Below are 18,888 nucleotides of genomic sequence, written 5' to 3' on the forward strand. Positions count from 1 at the left end.
TGAGAAGAAAAAAAGTATTTTCATTTCCAGGAAGCGTGTGCGGTCATGTTGCAGTTGATTTTAAGAAAAATCCTCAGTTCTATATAATAGTTTTGAATCAAGTATAAATCTACAAGCACGTTTAAGTCCCCACCCCACATGCCCCCGCCCTTGACTTTACACTGAAGTCTACTATACTTGGTCTAAATACAATGTACATATATTTTATATTTAATACACCCAGTATAAATGTTTTTCTTGCCATAAGTCTTAAGTTGCAAATTATTACAAGTCAAGTAAACATTTTATTATCCTTATTCAGAAAATTAGTAGTCAAATTGCTCATAATTTAAACAGCAATCTATGTATAGAAATTTAAACGTTTTTAAATTAAACGAGGGGAGGGGGGGGGGGGTCCGACCACCGTTAGTACTTGTGACTTACTGGATTAAGTAAGTAGCGTAAGTACACAAGTACTCGCTTAGACCCGTTTTTAAATTAGTAAACTTATGTAATATTATCGTGGACAAAGGTAATGGGGTGTTAACTCAAGAGGTTAAATTAGATGTAATTTAAGGGTCATACTTCAAAAACTAGAGTGAGGTTTTGCAACGTGTTTTGAAGAATTCATTCATTTATTTGTTCGTTTATTCGTTATTTTGCCAATTTCTTTTTCATTTTTTCGTTCATTCATTCGTGTACGTGTTCGTTAGTTCGCTTGGTTACTTAATCATTCATTCCTCCTTTTCTTTCTTCATTTATTCATTTTTGGGGTTAAAGTGGTTTGTTAGTCAAAATTAAACGTGGATGGGGTTGGTGGCATGAAGGGGATGGGGGTTACGTTGTAGTATGATAGACAAGTGCTATATGCTTATGATTGACACGTAAACTTTAAATAATGCTGTCACACAACATTTCAATTTAGTTTGCAATGAGTTAATCAAACTTTGGTTTTATACATCATGGGTAGGCTTTGCGTGTATTTTAGGGTAAGACTTTTATAATACAGGAATCAGGTTATAGTATGATTCTCACCATGTGGGACACACATCGTCTATCAAGTTCACGTTGTAAGATCTATAAATGAGAAATTGACTAAAAATGTTTAATACTATTTCATTACGAGAATTAGTGTTATATATTATATTTAACAAATTACGCTGAATTCATGCGCATTTTTCATGCAGTTTGACACGTGTGAATGAAATAATTCTATATAAAGCAAAATTCTAGAAATGTGTTAAAAACATGAATCTATAATGTCCCTAGAGATACATATGTGAATATGTCTGAAGTTTTTCTTTCCGATTAGAAGTCATATACATGTACATGTATTTGTTGTTTAAGAAAGAGTCTATTACTTAACCCTTAATATATCGTTCCTTCTTTGCTGCCAATGCTTCGGTCATGAGCAATTTTGCCAAATATATCTATGGTTCCTATAATCCCATATATATATTTTCACATATGTTCTTATTTTGTTTCATTTATATTTGGTTTCAAATGAAAAACCATGAAAAGGGATTACATGTACATGTATATTGTTACATACGCGTATACATAGAATCCGAAAATGAACAGATCTATAAGTATATAATGCAACTCACATAAATATAGTAAGTTCATCAAAATTTTCATGAATATCAGAAGTGCTTTGCTCCAAAAACACCTAAAAATAATTGCATTGGTATAACCACGCTTTCGTTTGCCATATATAGTGGTAATTAAGTAAGTAAGAGAGCAGCATTTATAGTGACGTGTGTACAAGTTTCTTGTGTATGAATATTAATTTACAAATTATATATTAAGGTACCCCAGGCCCATGGGACTGTCCTTTGCAAAAGCTTAGATTCTTTAAAACCAGAGTAATTGTCATGAACAAACTTTGATTCCTTTGTAAAGGAATTGACGTATGTGTCACTTTTAACAAAGCCATGAGATTCCAAATTGCAATCAACATGCAACAGATATGTACCGTTACATTACATGTATATTATGTATACTTTAAGATCAAATCCTACCTGAGCTTGCAAGTAATGAAAATCAGGACTAAAATTCCTGGCCTCCACCACCCACAAATGGTTCTTCCATGCCGTAGTGGCCATGCTACATGTACTTTTGTTTTCAATTCACAAGCAAAAAATAAACTTATTTCCTCAGAACTAACATGAAATCCACCGAAAACGAATCGATCCTTCAACATATGAACATTTTCTTGGTAAAAACGTATGTACGAAGTTTACACTAACGATATCCTCAAAGCGAAAATATTTTTTCACTGCTGGGGTAAGTAAATTGTTCTTTTGTTACAAAAAAGAAAATAACAAGGGGAGAATAACAACGCGTTTACCTTTAAAGTAAGCATAATATTGAATAATTAGACTTCATTATTTACATGTTAAGGATTATTTTCTATATACAATGCTCCCCGCCGTTTTTGTCTGTGTGGGGTGTAATTACGCAAATGTATTTTTTTCTGAAGGTAAAATTAGTGCATATATATAGAACTGGCCTATCATTGCCATCAGTTCCAATCGTAAATTTGAGTCCGAGGGGAAAAATATGCGCTATCTTCGCCAGGAGAATTACAGGGGTATTTGCAGGAAGATATATTACGACAAATCGTAATCCATTAGACAAACGAGAAGAAAGTCGCCTTGCTAATCGCTGTCAAGATATTTAAATCTATTAAAAACACTGTTCCCCCGAAAAAAGGTTTGTACAATTCACTGTAAAAATAAGACATTATATTTTCTAGTGGGTGAGATTGCAGTGAAACCTTAATGCCCATTGACATCTTTATTTCGGAAGCGATAGCCTGTTATCTTTCTCCCAACACCGGTCATTACTTATATCGCGTAATCGCGCAAGAAGAAAACTTATTGGCGCTAATGGGTTTTTAAGTCAAAGGAATCCTCTCTTTTCTTGTATCTTATCTTTCATCTTTTATTTAAACAACACAATTTCCAAAAAGAATCCTTGTCGTGCTGTCAAACTCGCTGTTAATTGGTCTTGTATTAGATTCGCACACAAGATGAGATGTACTCGATTTTTTTTTTGTTACGTGAACGAGAGTCAACATCTTGATTTTTGTAAAAGCTTTTAACGATAAAAGTTCCCACCAATTTACCGAAGCATTTAAAAGATGTGCATATATGCATAACACAGCGATTTTACGGATCAATCAGTATAAAAGAAAGGGTTCAGACGTTTGGAAAAGTGAAGTATCTTCTATAAGTAAAACTCCACTGGCATACAAACATTTTATATGTAAACTCAGTTCTGACTAAATTGCGTCTTTAAGGCCACAAGGCCATTGCTAATGGAGCGGTAACAAGGTTGTTCTATTCGGTTGTAGAATTGTACGGAAACTTCACTCAAATTCTAGTTCTGAGAAGCTGTATAGCATTTAAACTTGATAAATATAACGTGCATTATATCCATTTTTTATATTTCGATATTGATAAATTTTTTAATTTGTATTATGTTTATTTAATTCATTTTTTGGCACAAGTTCGGAAATTAATTTCCTTTTGAAATTTTAATCACCAACTTCGAAATTCATTGTTAGGGCATTTTACATGTCTTCGAGTTGAGTTAGTATAGCATGCAAATGTTACATGAACGGGTTCTTTGCATCTGACGATCTACCAGTTTTATACTGCACGTCAAGTGCTTTCAGTACTTTGATGAAATTCTAGGCGGAACATGTTGAGGAGGCTTGCATGGAACGAGAGAGCTATGGAGATCGAACATTACTTTTTTGTAAATCTAAATATATATCATATTTTACGCTAGCCTGATTGAGTATTCGAAATTAGGTTGGTTAGTGAATAAATTGTATAATTTAAAATAATTAATAAGTCAACCCATGAATTGTTTTTTTAATAACTGGATCGCACAGATTTCAGTCTTAGTAGTTTCTGTATCAATTACGATCAAACCTTCGAAAGAAATGAAGAGGGAAATAAATAGTGGTTGTAAATAATAGATTTTTAGGTCACTATTTTGTGAGATTATAGGAATTGAAAAATAAAATGTATATCATTATATATATGGGGTCTTCACACGAATATCGTATGTTATACTCAGGTGACCGTTTAGGCTCGTGGGCTTTTTGGATGCCTTTTTTTTTTTTACATTGTAATATCTCGGTTATTAAGGTAGTACAAAATAGATAAGCTAAATTTTTCCTATAATTCAATTTTTCTAAAAATTATATATTTTTTCTATGGAATGAAATGTTTTAATACGTAAAATTTGAAAAAAATCCGACCTCACAATTTTTGCCCACATTGCCCCAAACCTACCATTGGAAGCTCCTTTCAGTGGAGTGTAAAATGAAATAGTGTCATTGTTATTATTTTCTATGCCATTAAGTTATTTTTAAAGATATTACAAATATTTGTGCTGCTATACAAAAAGGAGACCTTCTTGTTTCTTAAAGATACTGAAATAAATTCTAACTGGTAACTTAAGATAATTTCTCATGCGATATAATGTAAAACTAGCGCTTATGAATACTCTTTTAAGACGAAAATTTGCAGCACTTAACGGTATCTAAAAAGAAAATTTATAATTCAAATTTAAATAAAATTTAACAGTATGATTGTCATGACCCTGTAATTAAAATATATCAAAATAAAGAAAATTTAACCATTGGTTTTAGATTAATTAAGGTTTAAGTATGTTTGACGGAGGTATAAATTGATAAAAATCCTAGATGACGTCATCATATTTGACCTTTGACCTGTTGATATGACCTTGAAATTTGTTTGACATAAAGCCTAAGCACTGATGGTGGTTGTTTTCAAATTTGAGGTCTTTACTAGTTACGCATTTTTAAATGATATACGGCTAAATTGCACAAAAATCATATGAACACCATCCAAATGTATGTTTCAAAATTATCGAAATACGTTGTATCTCAATTTTTTTGGACCTTGATTAACAGATGGGTATGATTTATATTTATACTTTTATAGATTATAAACACGATACTGTGAACCTGGTGCATCTCTCTCTCTCTCTCTCTCTCTCTCTCTCTCTCTCTCTCTCTCTCTCTCTCTCTCTCTCTTTTTTGTGTATAAAGGGAAACAACTCTATAGATAAATTAGATTTCGTACAGCAATTATTCAGCATGCATGCATTTACTTCATTTTTTTAAACCCAAAAGGCTATTCCTATTTTATGTACATGTATTATTGTTTACAATGACACATACTGATCCGATGAGATAAGTTTAATAAATTTTAATTTAAATCTGCTATTCATTAATTAAATACTTGTATGATAATACATCTGACAGCATATATTAAATATTAAATTATTATATTTACAGGCTCCCTCTCTCTCTCTCTCTTTTTTGTGTATAAAGGGAAACAACTCTATAGATAGATTAGATTTCGTACAGCAATTATTCAGCATGCATGCTTTTACTTCATTTTTTTTTAACCCAAAAAACTATTCCTATTTTATGTACATGTATTATTGTTTACAATGACACATACTGATCCGATGAGATAAGTTTAATAAATTTTAATTTAAATCTGCTATTCATTAATTAAATACTTGTATGATAACACATCTGACAGCATATATTAAATTATTATATTTACAGGCTTCTCTCTCTCTCTCTCTCTCTCTCTCTCTCTCTCTCTCTCTCTCTCTCTCTCTCTCTCTCTCTCTCGTATAAAATTCCTAATGGGACAGGTATATAAATATGTAATTTGACATATGACATTTAATCACTTTTTTTAAACAAAAAAACATATAAAAATGTTGTTCTAATAAAATATACACCAAATGACCGCAAATGATTGTACATTTTTTAAAATAAATTAAATATTAATTTTACTGAACGTTGTGTATAAAATTAATACCTACTTACTGTAAGATTATTTATAATGGTAAGTCATCAAGTTCAATTCAGAAACCAAATAAAATATTGTTTTTACAGGAAACGCTTCCGTTCGTTATACGAAGTCATGCGTTAAAAATATTAAGGTATATCGACTCGTTCGATCGCTTAGGTCATCGACACAGGTGATTAATTTAAGTCTTGCATGTACAGGATGTGTTTTCCCACCGGAAAACCGATTTAGGCTATTTTATACAATTAAGCGATATTCCCTAAGAAAAAAATCTACGCATCCTTCCCTTGTACATTTTCGTAAAGCTAAAAAAAAAAAATCCCGTTCGATCTCTCATTTACGCATTCAATTTTTCTTGTGTGTGGAATAAAATTATAACTAAAGAGTTTATTAAATACGAAGTTAAATTGATAAAAAGCATTGCTACCGTTGTGGATTCAATATAGCGAGAGGTCAGTTTCTGTTATCTGTATACTATGTACATGTATTATGTGATGTATTTTATTCATACTTCAAAAGTCTTTAAGTAAAATGATGAATAATACGGTGATTTGTTCAATTTATGTCACAATAAAAGATTTAAAATTCACAGAATTTAATAAAACCATCTATAACAATTTTTATAGATAATTTAAAATTATGTGAATTTTAAAACTTTAATATAACATACATTTGTATATATACTGACATGTCTAGCTTGAAACATAAGTTTTCATTGAGACAAAATAATACTGATAGGCGTACCTGTACACAACAACTTGAAATTTTAAAATAAAATTGCTTATGCATACTGGATCGACAGTAAATGAAATAAATACATGCAAATAAGTTGTTTTGAATATACACAATCTTAAGAATTCTCTACCGAAAATCAAATAAATCGAGATCGAGTTTCTGTTTATTCCCAATCTCTTCACAGAGTTACTTCCCCCTACTACACAACTTTGCATAGGATAGAATGGCCGAGAAGAATTCGTCTGCTGTCGGCGGAGTGGATAAGATTGCACACCCCCGGGTGCGGGGTGTGGACATCCTTAGGGACCCACTTCTAAACAAGGTAAGTTTTTGTTACTGATTTTGGGGTAATTTAAACCTCTGACAAAATTTTCCCTCTCTTCGTCTCTTGTACAGACGCAATGTTCCCAAAGTCGACCCCTTAAACTGGTAAACTTTAAACAGTTAAATTCGTGATCGTGGAATTTTAAATATATAACAATTGAATGAAACTTCAATTCATAAATATCAGAATTAAAAACGTTTATAAATGATTGTTTTGTGTGTGATAATTACATGGGCATTATTTATTTAGCGTCCCTGCAAAAGGGAAGTATATTTCTCCTGAGTTAGTCAGAAGTGAGTCTTATAGGGATGCTATACACAAACGTGGTTTTTCAAGTACACTGGTAGCTTGATTTCTTTGTAAGATCTGCTATCATTTATCAATACAATCCATGTATACAGTACATAATGTTATAGATAATAGAATCCTAGTTAGTATGCTGATTTATTTTAGCATAAATCCTTCACTCGATCAGAAAATGTTTTTGAGAAATTTATAAGTCCACTGAACAGAATTTATATCGAGGGTGTTTTAATCTGGTGCTTTAAGTATTTTCACCTCAGCTTATTTTATACCTGCTCCTAAGAACATTAATGACAGCTCTGAGACAAGACTCTGGCAAATAATGCTGGGTATTGATTAGCTACAGGAACTCTTTTTTATAGGTTAGGAATAAAAAAAAAACACCCGTACAGTAATCCTAGAACTTGGTAATGACATCAGGCTATAGTACTCTTACAACTAATTATTTGCATTCGTGAACTGTGAAGGGATACGTAAATACAAAATTTAATTTATTAATAATCAATGGCTTATTTGTAATTTTATAGGAAACAAGTGTTGGAATTCCCCTGATTATTAGCTAAGGGTCAAATTACGTCCATGTGTAAGATATTAGATATCAATAGAATAGTATATCTGTTAAAAATTTATTAAAATTGTGCATTTAAATGTCTAGCTAGCTGACTCATTGGATGCAGAAATAATGATGATTATATATGTACAGCACCTCAAGCACACCCCCCCCCACCACTATTTTAAATTCTGTGTCACATACAATTTATAAGTTTTGAAGCAATGGAGATCCCTTTGATATAAATAGATATGAAAATCTTTGTACATGTATCAGTGGACATCTAGATGGGAGAAAAAGATAATAAAAGATACCTGCTTTCTTCATGAAAAGATGAAATCGTTGTCATCTTCATGGATAGCTGAAACAGTAATGGCCTATTCTATAGTCATTGTGTTTATGCAAATATAATCAGTATGATATTTTTAAGTGCCCAGTTTTATCTACTCTTTATAGAATAAAAACTACAGGGGTTGATGTATATCAGGGTCCTATTTTTCAGCTGAGTATTAAAAAGGTGCCAATATCTTAATGTAAACTTATTTGTATTACAAACTTTATGAGTGTAGTAGCAGTCCATTGATGGACCAGAGATATCTGTCAGTTACCAATGTAGTAAATTAAGCAACTGACTGGCGATACATGGTTGATTTCTGATGCTACGCTTCAAATTTTTATTATCGATCAAGTTGATGTCTGTAGAATCAATACATGTATCAGAAACAAGGTAGGGTGGAGATAGACGGCCTGACCCCCTACCCCCCCCCATACTAGACATTTGTTTATTCTTTCTTTCTATCTTTCTACAATGTATCTTTCTATAACAGGAGTTTGGCTTCACCCTGAGGGAGAGACAGATCCTGGGGATACACGGCCTGATCCCCCCTGCCATCCGCACCCAGGAGGAGCAGTCACACAATGTCCTGCTGAACTTTAACCGCTGGGACAACGACCTGGATAAGTACATCTACCTGATGGGGCTACAGGACCGGAATGAGAAGCTGTTCTACCGCGTGGTCACCGACAATGTGGAGAAGATGATGCCCATCATATACACGCCCACTGTCGGGCAGGCTTGTCTGAAATACGGGCTCATCTTTCGAAAACCCAGGTACATGAGGTTTCCTCTTAATACATTAAGTGTTGGATGTCCTCTTGTTCATTAATTGTTGGGTATCATTTCGAAGGAAATGAGACACTATGTAAATTTGTTCTTGTTAATCAATACAAGTTGCCTGACTGTTTTTTTTTCCCTTGTATTTCTGTCGATCTCACCTGACGAGTGCATTTTTTCTGGTCAGCAAATATAAAGCACAGAGTGGCAGATAGTGAATCATTATTGCAAGGCTAGGTGTTTTTAATTAACGGAATTTTCTTGTCTTAGCAAGGAAGGAATTAGAAACATTATCTCGCTTTTGACAAGTTCACTAATTTACTTTAATGTTAGGAAAGTAAATATACATATGTCAGTTGAGTGTGTCTCTGTATTATAGTGCATGTCTTAATTAGTGCAAATCTTTGATATTTGCTGACTAATGAAACTAAAAATGCTTAATAAGCTGCCTAATAGGGATTACACATTTTTGCATTCAATATGAAAGAGAGTCAGAGAGAGAGAGAGAGAGAGAGAGAGAGAGAGAGAGAAAGAGAGAGAGGAGAGAGAGAGAGATTTAAGATTTTAATATTCATAATTTTTTTCTTCAGGGGGCTGTATATAACAATCTATGACAAAGGACACATATTTGATATTCTGTGCAACTGGACCATTGATGATGTCAAGGTTTGTTTGTTTGTCCTGTTGATATTAAGGCAATCGCTTATCACATATTCACAACAAGATTTTACAAGGACCAAGCTAGGCCTTGGTAGTGTAGTTATCAGACAATTAATGTTGAATATTGTGTCCAAATATAGTGCTCAGGCCAGGTCAGGCGAAACTCTTAGATCAAATATAATTGTCAAGTCAAACTGGGTCATTAGAAATGAAGGACACATCTTATTTCAGAGGTTGACCTCATTATGAGTATAAGGCCAAATTTATCAGTTTTCAATTTCATTTGAACAAGCTGTATAGTGTACACATAATTCTTCAGCTCTCTGATTTATAGGTGTAGGATAACGATATTAGCATGTTAGCATGAAAGGTGAAGTAAAAAAAAATTGTTTGAAATGATATTAATTACTAATGTACTAAAGTTCATTGCGTTCAATGAATGCGAATTTTTTTAACCTTTTTTCCTTAACCATGTGATACATGTAGAACAAGGTTTTACAATAGATTTTCTGAAGATTGTATTTTTGAAAGGTTAATCTTGATGATTTAAATTTGACATAACAAAAGTGTCAAGTCTCTTTTTATTTGTGTGGGTGGTGAATTCTAAAAAAAAATTCAGCTGGAAAATCAAAAGTAATTTTAGGGTGGGGAAGAGTATTCTATATGTATACTGTGTATCAGGTGTCTGAGTTTTGGAAATTTGGCTAGTGGATCACATAGTATTTAGAAGGGTTTTAGATATTTATTAAACAACTTTTATACAACTGACAAGCTGAAATCTTCCCTTTATCAAAATATTAGTCATATAGAAGAAAAGAAGTGTCTTAGTTACATCAATACATGTAAAAGTGTTGAATTGAAACAGTTTATTTGTATTCTGAATATTTAAAGTAAACAAAATTGGAAGCAGCTCAAGACAGTTCGACAAAAAGTTTCAGTCCAGGAATACTTATAATTTAATTCTCTAGAAATTATTCGAAGTTATTAGACAGTAGATTATTTTGATATGAATGTTATTTATATGTATTTATATGACATGTTAGTTATAGTTTTGCCAAGAACAAACTAAGATAGATTATAATCTAATAAAAGAAAACTATCAAAATTTTCACACTCTGGTAATTGTTATCAAGTCATGTACGTAATGGAACTTCATTCTTGTAATTTTCTTGTTTTAGTTTTCTCTTCATGATATAGCATGTGAGAGCTAGAATAAAAAAAAAAAAACATGTTCATTGATTAACTCTCACATACAAGGTATGATCCAAGATAATTCCTTATAATGCGTTAATCAAATGAACCACAAAATGTGTTTGATCAGGCGATCGTGGTGACAGATGGAGAGAGGATTCTGGGATTGGGAGACCTGGGATGCTATGGAATGGGGATCCCCGTGGGGAAACTCTCCCTGTACACAGCGCTGGCCGGGATACAGCCCCATCAGTGCCTCCCGATTCTACTGGACGTTGGGACTAATAATAAGGTACAGGAAAAATGGCCTTTAATTTGCAATCTTTGATAAAATTCTGTTTTCAATTTCAAATTGGGTTTTTTTTTTTTGGGGGGGGGGGGGATGGGGGAATGATGGGGGTTGAAAAAGAAATGGCAAGTTTTTGTTATCCAGCAGTGACCAGATATTGCAGAGAAAAGTTTTAAGTGTATCCAAGCATATATTGTATTGGTAGATTGTTTTTGTAATATGCCTAAGAGTACAAAGGACTATTAAAAATGCAACAGGAAGCTTTATCTGAGGCAATTATTTTATTCAATTTTTACTATACCATACTTACAAGCCCTTATGATTAAGTACATGTATGAATTAGATGCCTTGTAATGTACTGTACATCACTAAGTGCATATGCATGTAAATTGTTAAGCATCTAAATGTGTCATCAATGTGTAGTTTTATACATGTAGCAGGTACTAAAGAAGAGAATCATTGTTTTTCAACAACTGTATATGATTAATAAAAAAAATTAAACTCTCAAAATTAAACTGAAACAAAATCAAATCAATATTTTTAGAGTTATGCCTAAAATGGGCTGTTTTCATTTTTCATATATTAAAATGTTCAAAAAATGATTATGAGATGTAAAGCATTATTTTTTCTTGACTGTTTATCAGGCACTTCTAGATGATCCCCTCTACATTGGTCTGAGGCAAAATCGTATTCAGGGAAAAGAGTACGATGAATTCATTGATGAATTTATGCAGGCCTGTGTTAAAAGGTATATGGTTAATGTATATGAAAGTGAAGTGTTTGTTGAAATTGATTTCAATCTTTTTGTCTGTTATGTGTAATTACTTGACGTTGATTGATCTTTCTAATGCATACATTTTTGTTATTAAGGAAAAACAAAAAAACCAGAAAAGCAGGAAAAATTCTTGTCATTGTTAAACATGGCAATCTGTCAGTGTTAGCCTGGAATCATCACTTTGCTTTGTTGTAAACAATTTTCAGTTTGTTGTCAGTTTATTTTATTTAATTTTCCAAATTTGACATATGAGATCAATCAACATGATTGATAGTTTTGAAGCGATGTTTCCATCAGAAAATGATAAACTCCTGTTTATTTTTATCATCAAATAAAATCAAACCATTGACTGCAGATCTGCCCTCTGTTTTCCAACAACATGACAAATTAATAAGACATGGTATTTGATAACCTCAAATCAAGGTCAAGGTCAAACGTCTATATTGTAAATAACTCTGATAATCAAGTTCAAGGTCATTAACTTTATGTCATAAAATTTTGATGGCCTTCAAACAATGCAGGGATATGATTCAATTTTGGACACCTCAATTATCATGAATTATCATCAATATAGCTATAAATGAGGGAGATTTATGATATTTGTATCAAATGTAAATACTGTTTACAGTTATCTGGGTGAGTAAACAAAGTATATTGTTAAATAGGTTACATTAGGTGAAATTAATCATTATTGACATATTTAATGGTCAAAGGGTTGTATTTGTTGCTACAAGTAAGTAGATTTAAGTTGTACGCAGACAATTATTTTGAAGAAAAAAATTGTGTACGGTAATTCAATTTTTTTTAGGTATACAAGGGAGGTCTTAGTCCAGTTTGAAGATTTTGGAAACCACAATGCCTTCAGATTTCTGGAGAAATATAGGAATGACTATTGCACATTCAATGACGATATTCAAGGTACGGTACTTTCAGAGGAATCTTAAATTTCCTATCAATCATAAGATGGCCATATTATGATATGGTACAGTGAGTCATTCTGATTTTCTCTCTGTTCGTTTGTTGATCTGCATCTTTTCATACTTATAGTACACAAGACTATTTAGTCAAGAAAAAATATCCTAAATATTTTCATATACATTGTACATATAATTAATGTAAGTCGTTTTAATTCCATGGTGTTAAAATTTCACAATTTCTATTAAAGTACCAGTCGCAATGGTTTTAATTTCATGCTGCTTAAAAATAAATTGATCAGAATATTTACCTGGTAAGCATTGAAACGTTTTTGAACACAAATGATAGTATTCACGATGGGTTTAATTTTGTGGGAAAATATTAAATCCTGAACATAGTGAAATTAAAACTATCATGATTATTTGCCAATCTACAGTATGTTCTGCATTGAAATTACAATGAGCCTGGTTGGGGGTCTAAGTAAAATGTTGTTCTCTGCAGGTACTGCAGCAGTGGCCGTAGCAGGAATTCTGGCCAGTCTGAAGATCACCAAGAAACCACTAAAGGACAATGTGTTCGTGTTCCAGGGGGCAGGGGAGGTAATGTATGGAGAGAGAGAGAGAGAGAGAGAGAGAGAGAGAGAGAGAGAGAGAGAGAGAGAATAAAAAGTTGCAGATCTTGTGGAAATACCCCTTGATTAATTTTCATCCACAGAAATACCAAATACAATCTATGTATATATTCATATGTATATGCAAAATATAATAAAACTGTTATACATGTTACTATACAAAATTACAATGTATGATTTTAGAAATCGGTAATTAAATATTCATTAAAAGGGCAATTATGGAAAACTTTAAAATTTGGATAATTCATATAAACATTGAAAAATTGCATTAGAAGAAATAAATTATATGTTGCTGTAAGTGTAAGAACAACTTAGTATTATACCGAGTATATAATCGATTACCTATATAACAGCATTATTAAATATACCGTATGTATTATATTGCTCTTTCTGTATAATCTATATAGGCCTCTATAGGTATTGCAACTCTACTCGTAATGGCCATGGCTGAAGCAGGCATCTCCGAGAAAGAGGCCCTCAAAAGGGTGTTTATGGTGGACTCTAGGGGCCTTATAGTCAAGGTAAACCTAATAGATTATGCTTATGTGAAAATGAGGTTATTGACTTTTTTACTGTTGTTTCTTGTTTAATGTACATGTACATGCACTATGTCTCTTTCAGAATCGACCGTCAGGGGGAGTAACTGGTCCCAAGATCAGGTTTGCCCAGGAGCATGCTCCAGTGGATAAACTGGTGGATGTTGTTAAACTGGTCAAACCAACGGCAATCATTGGTAAGCGCCGAAGGAGTACATAGCAATACCATGAATCCCCAGCATCAAAATACTTTAAATCAGCGTTATTGACATAGATATCAACAAAACTATATGAATCTTCACTTTTAGGTGGTACCAGTATTTCTTTGCTGGTTTAATCTTTTAAGTATATGTTTATTAGATTCTGTTTTATGGTGTTAATGTTTGTTTTTGTAGTAGCTATGAAATATCAGTGATAACCTAGCTTGTATTACATTTTGATCTCATTGCAGTTTTATTTTTTTCATGCAACAAAATTAACATGTATATGGTCTATTTAGTACTAGTATTTAAAGTGATGAAGGATAATATTTCATGCTATTAATATTAAATTTTCACAAATCAATTTTATCTTTGCTTTACCCTAGGTGCTGCCGCTGTTGCGGGTGCCTTCACAGAAGAGATCCTGACCCTGATGGGTAACAACAACGAGCGACCCATTGTGTTTGCCCTCAGTAACCCGACCAGTAAGGCCGAGTGTACGGCAGAACAGGCCTACAGTATCACTAAGGTAGAGATTCAATTGTCCTGTCATTTGAGTATCTCCTATATTCTATACAATTTCTACCTAACAGTACAGATGTACATCATTGTTTTACAAAGTCTTATATGGTTGAGGGAAATGTTTTTGATATAAAAATCATATTTAGCATAAGTTATAATTAATTTCTACCTACCTATGTGTTTCATAATTTCAATAATTTTTGTAGAATTTTGGAACACTGTAAAAGTATAAAATCTCTTATTTCAAAAGTCAGATTTTCAACAAAAATGAAAACCTTTTTGAAATTGTCATATTGTTTTGATAGAGACGCAGGTAAATGGACACCAAGTGACTGTGCTGTTTTTGTTACATTACAGGGGAGGTGTGTGTTTGCCAGTGGCAGTCCTTTCCCCGCCGTGACTTACAATGGCAAAACCTTCCACCCAGGCCAGGGCAACAATGCTTACATATTCCCCGGCATTGCTCTGGCCACCATTCTGTGTGATATCAGATCTATTACTGATGAAGTGTTCTTAGAATCAGCAAAGGTATGAACATACTTTAGATAATTCTGTAATTGTGATTTAAAGGGGAGAAACTCTGTCCATGCATGCATCATAAACATTCCTTATCTGAGTGAATGTTTTTAAATTAAATAAAAACAAGCTTTTCAATGATTCATCGAGTTCATAATTACTTCTGCTGAACTTATCATGGCACATCTATATCTCTGATGTAGAAAGTATGTTATGGAAGCAACCATTTCACTTATCACTCGTATTATAATGTATTAATATGTAAACATACCCAAATGCTAAATGATCAGTGAGGTGAAATACTTTTACATAGAGATACACACATTTTTTAATTTCAGTTGTTGGTGGATATGGTGGATGAGAAGAGTTTATCCATGGGACTGGTCTATCCGCCTTTGTCAGGGATTCTAAAGGTGTCCACAGATCTGGCCATTGGATTGATCAACTTTGCCTACAAGCACAAGCTAGCCTACCACTACCCAGAGCCAGAGGACAAGGAGACCTTTGTCAAATCGTACCAGTACGACATGAACTACAAAAGCTTTGAACCCGCAACCTATAACTGGCCAGATGGTCTGAATTCCACAGTGTGCAAAGTTTAGAAAACTTCTTCAAAATATATGCTGATGTTGTGGGAAATTTCAATAACACTTAAAGGGATGTATTTTGTTGTTTGCTTGTTTAAGAGCAGAGATATTTTTTAATTTGAAAGAAAAAAAAACATGGAGGATTGTTAGGAAGACAAGTAAAAGTAGATATTCAGTGGTTCATGCAGCATGAAGCTTATGTGTTGTTATAAATGTAGTTCAGATATTGAGAATTTCTTTTTAACCCTTCATGTTTAGTGAAACTGAAACTTTAAAACTTTTAACTGGAATATTTTGTCATCTGACATGATATTTTGCAAGATTTTAAAAATGTTATTTACTGTATGAAAGACTCATGATCTCACAAGATATTATAAAAAGAATTAGCACTGTTGTACATGTAATTTAGGATTTGTTTATTTTGCAAAAAAAAAAAATCCACTTGTGTAATGCTTGTTTGTTTGGTGCCAGTTTTTAAAAATTTGTTCTTTTTTTTTAAATCAAATTTCCTTGAATTATACACACTAATCTGTTCCTTCTTCACAGTAACAGAGAAGTTAAGGCCTCTACTGTTTATTTCACTATTTAACGTTTTGTTCTTTAAAAGTTATGAAATTCCTGATGATATGATATAAATCAACTTTCAGGATTTGTTGTCTCTTTATTCTGATTCAAACAGATGTTCATGAATTAATGAATGGCTAAATATTGCTGCCTCATATGTATGGCGCATTCAAATTTTGTAGACTAAGATTGTATGGTATTTGTCATATTAAGCATTGATGACTTATTGTAGATGTACCTATATACAAATGTTCATGCATTCCTTCATGTAATTTCCAGATAGATAAGGATCAATTCATACAATGAAATTTTCTTTTTCATGAACATTTGTGCAGTCATAAAACTAGTACATGTACTAGTATTCTTAAATATTAGCCTGATATTTACATTTTATCAATTACTCTTTTATTGGCTATGATGTTCTAAGAATGCTAGGAATTATACTTGCAATAGCAGTGATATTATATTTATACAAATCAGCATTGCTTTCTACATAGAGATCTATTATTTATATGTGATCTGTTATTGTATGTAAAATAGATAAAACACATGTATTAGATATTTCAGTGATGGGGTGCTGGTGTCTTTAGATAAATTGGATGGGTGCATGTAGACAGAAATTGACTATGTTCTGTTAAATACTGTAAATTCCTTATTTTACCGGAGTACTTAATTCCGCTGTTTTGTATCAAATCGCAAGAATATAAAATCGCGAGCACCAACTTTTTGTTACAATTTCCTATAGTTCAAAACTGTCTGGAAAATAAAAGTGAGATTTTAAAATCCGGGAGGGTTGCTTCTCACAATTTTACGCGGATATTAATTCCTCACTTTTAATTAGGAATCTACAGTAACAGCCATTGTAACCATATGAATTGGCATTAAATTTATTAGCTAGGGAATGGGGACCTCTGTCGTAAACCCTAGTGTTCCGCACAGTTTGAGTAGATTCTGAATTTAAATTGTTGCATTTGGGGGTTTACAGTGTTAAACTTGATTAGTTTGCTTACAGAGGTTAATTTTATTTTTGTGCATGACCTATGGCTATATTTGCTGTCTCAGATCCAGACTTTACAAAGAAACTTTTCATCACATTCCAAAGACATTTCTTTCTCAGGTGTATTTGAATTTTTTTTTCTACCACTGTATTTGTTCTAAATAGATGTTTATTCTTTAAATTGTTTTTATTGAAAAAATCTATATTTACAATATTTGAATATTGATATTATTCAAAATAGTTATAATATATATATCACAGTGCATGCATTTATTTTTTGTTTTATCTGTTATTATCTATATTTATAATGTATGAAATATAGCAAGTTTTAATATATGATGCACATATTACATGTATTATATATTATGGAATGAATGAAACTTATTTTAGAAGACTTTTTATCTTAGAAAAGTTGAACTTGTGTCATTATGATTCATTTATTTATTTAGCACAATTAATAAATGTAAAAGTTGATCTTTTTCTTTCATTTTGAATTTGTTGACAAGTTTCCTGTTTGTATTTCACTTTGTCTTTTTCTGAATAAACAACCTTAGGAGCATTTAAAAATTATATCTTTCTGTCTGCCTGTATAAGAGTTTTATACATGTACTAATATAAATACAGTGGTTTTACTCATTAATTGGGAGGGTCAATTTTCAAGGATTTACAAAACAAAAAATCATAAACATTTGATAACATGATGAACTCAAGTTTCATTCTACCAATAGATAGTTTTATCATTAAGAATAATGTTTCTTTTGATGAATATTTCAATGAAGGATTGAATCATGAAAAAAATCCATTTAAAAATTGATACTGAATATAGTTATTGAAGGAAGTACAGTAGCGTCATTTTATTTATGCATCTATTTCTGTCTTTTAAAGTCTTTGTTAACTTAACCTGTATCTGGACTACTGTATAACACTGTGACCTCATACTTTAAACTGACCTTATACCGCATATTCGTTTTTTTTCATGTGTCACAAAATTTGCGAAAATGGGGAAATTATGTAGCATTTTTAATTTGTGTCAGTCATTTTTTGCGATTTTAAAAGTTTCTTATAGAAAATGATACTGGATATAATTTTTGCGTATTTAATATTTTGCGATTTGAAAGAGGTCACTAAAAAGCTAAAAATAGATCATCGCGAAAATTACCGGATATACGGTAGTTTCAAGGTCATAACATAAACTGGGACCTCATAGTTTCAAGGTCATCTATTACACTTCGACCTCGTAGTCCCAAGGTCATCTATATCACTGTGACCTCATAGGTTTATATGCATAATGTCATCTAAGATAATAAATCTAATGGTTTCCAATTACTTTATACCATATTAAGAGCAGTATTTGTTTCATGTTTGATATTTGATTCACATGCTAATTAAACTAGGGAAATTAATATTTGAAATTCTTGCTTCTGTAAAAGCCATGGCGTTAACTTCAAAGGTGATGGAGCTAGCCTCCATCAAAATGGATTAAATTTCACTAAAATCAAATTCTCTAAATGTGAACATGTAAAATGTAGTGGATTTAATTTCCAACAGTTAATTGAAATCCTAGTGATTTCAATTACCGTAACTGTTGGAAATTAAATCCACTACATTTTACATGTTCACATTTAG

At 32.1% G+C, this 18,888-nt stretch overlaps 1 protein-coding gene across 1 annotated transcript; it reads left to right on the plus strand.

Annotated features, from left to right (window-relative positions):
• The first annotated feature begins 6,771 nt into the window (after nt 1-6,771).
• LOC105337061 (NADP-dependent malic enzyme) lies at nt 6,772-17,832 on the plus strand. The gene is made up of 12 exons (XM_066071189.1): nt 6,772-6,909; nt 8,593-8,876; nt 9,470-9,545; nt 10,861-11,022; nt 11,664-11,767; nt 12,603-12,712; nt 13,211-13,308; nt 13,748-13,861; nt 13,962-14,073; nt 14,463-14,605; nt 14,956-15,126; nt 15,453-17,832. Exons 1-12 carry the CDS (start codon nt 6,811-6,813, stop codon nt 15,714-15,716), a joined length of 1,737 nt encoding a protein of 578 aa, XP_065927261.1. The 5' UTR covers nt 6,772-6,810; the 3' UTR covers nt 15,717-17,832.
• Nucleotides 17,833-18,888: the final 1,056 nt, after the last annotated feature.

The sequence above is a fragment of the Magallana gigas genome, chromosome 9 (genome assembly GCF_963853765.1).
Source record: "Magallana gigas chromosome 9, xbMagGiga1.1, whole genome shotgun sequence".
In the NCBI taxonomy this organism is placed as follows: Eukaryota; Metazoa; Mollusca; class Bivalvia; order Ostreida; family Ostreidae; genus Magallana; species Magallana gigas.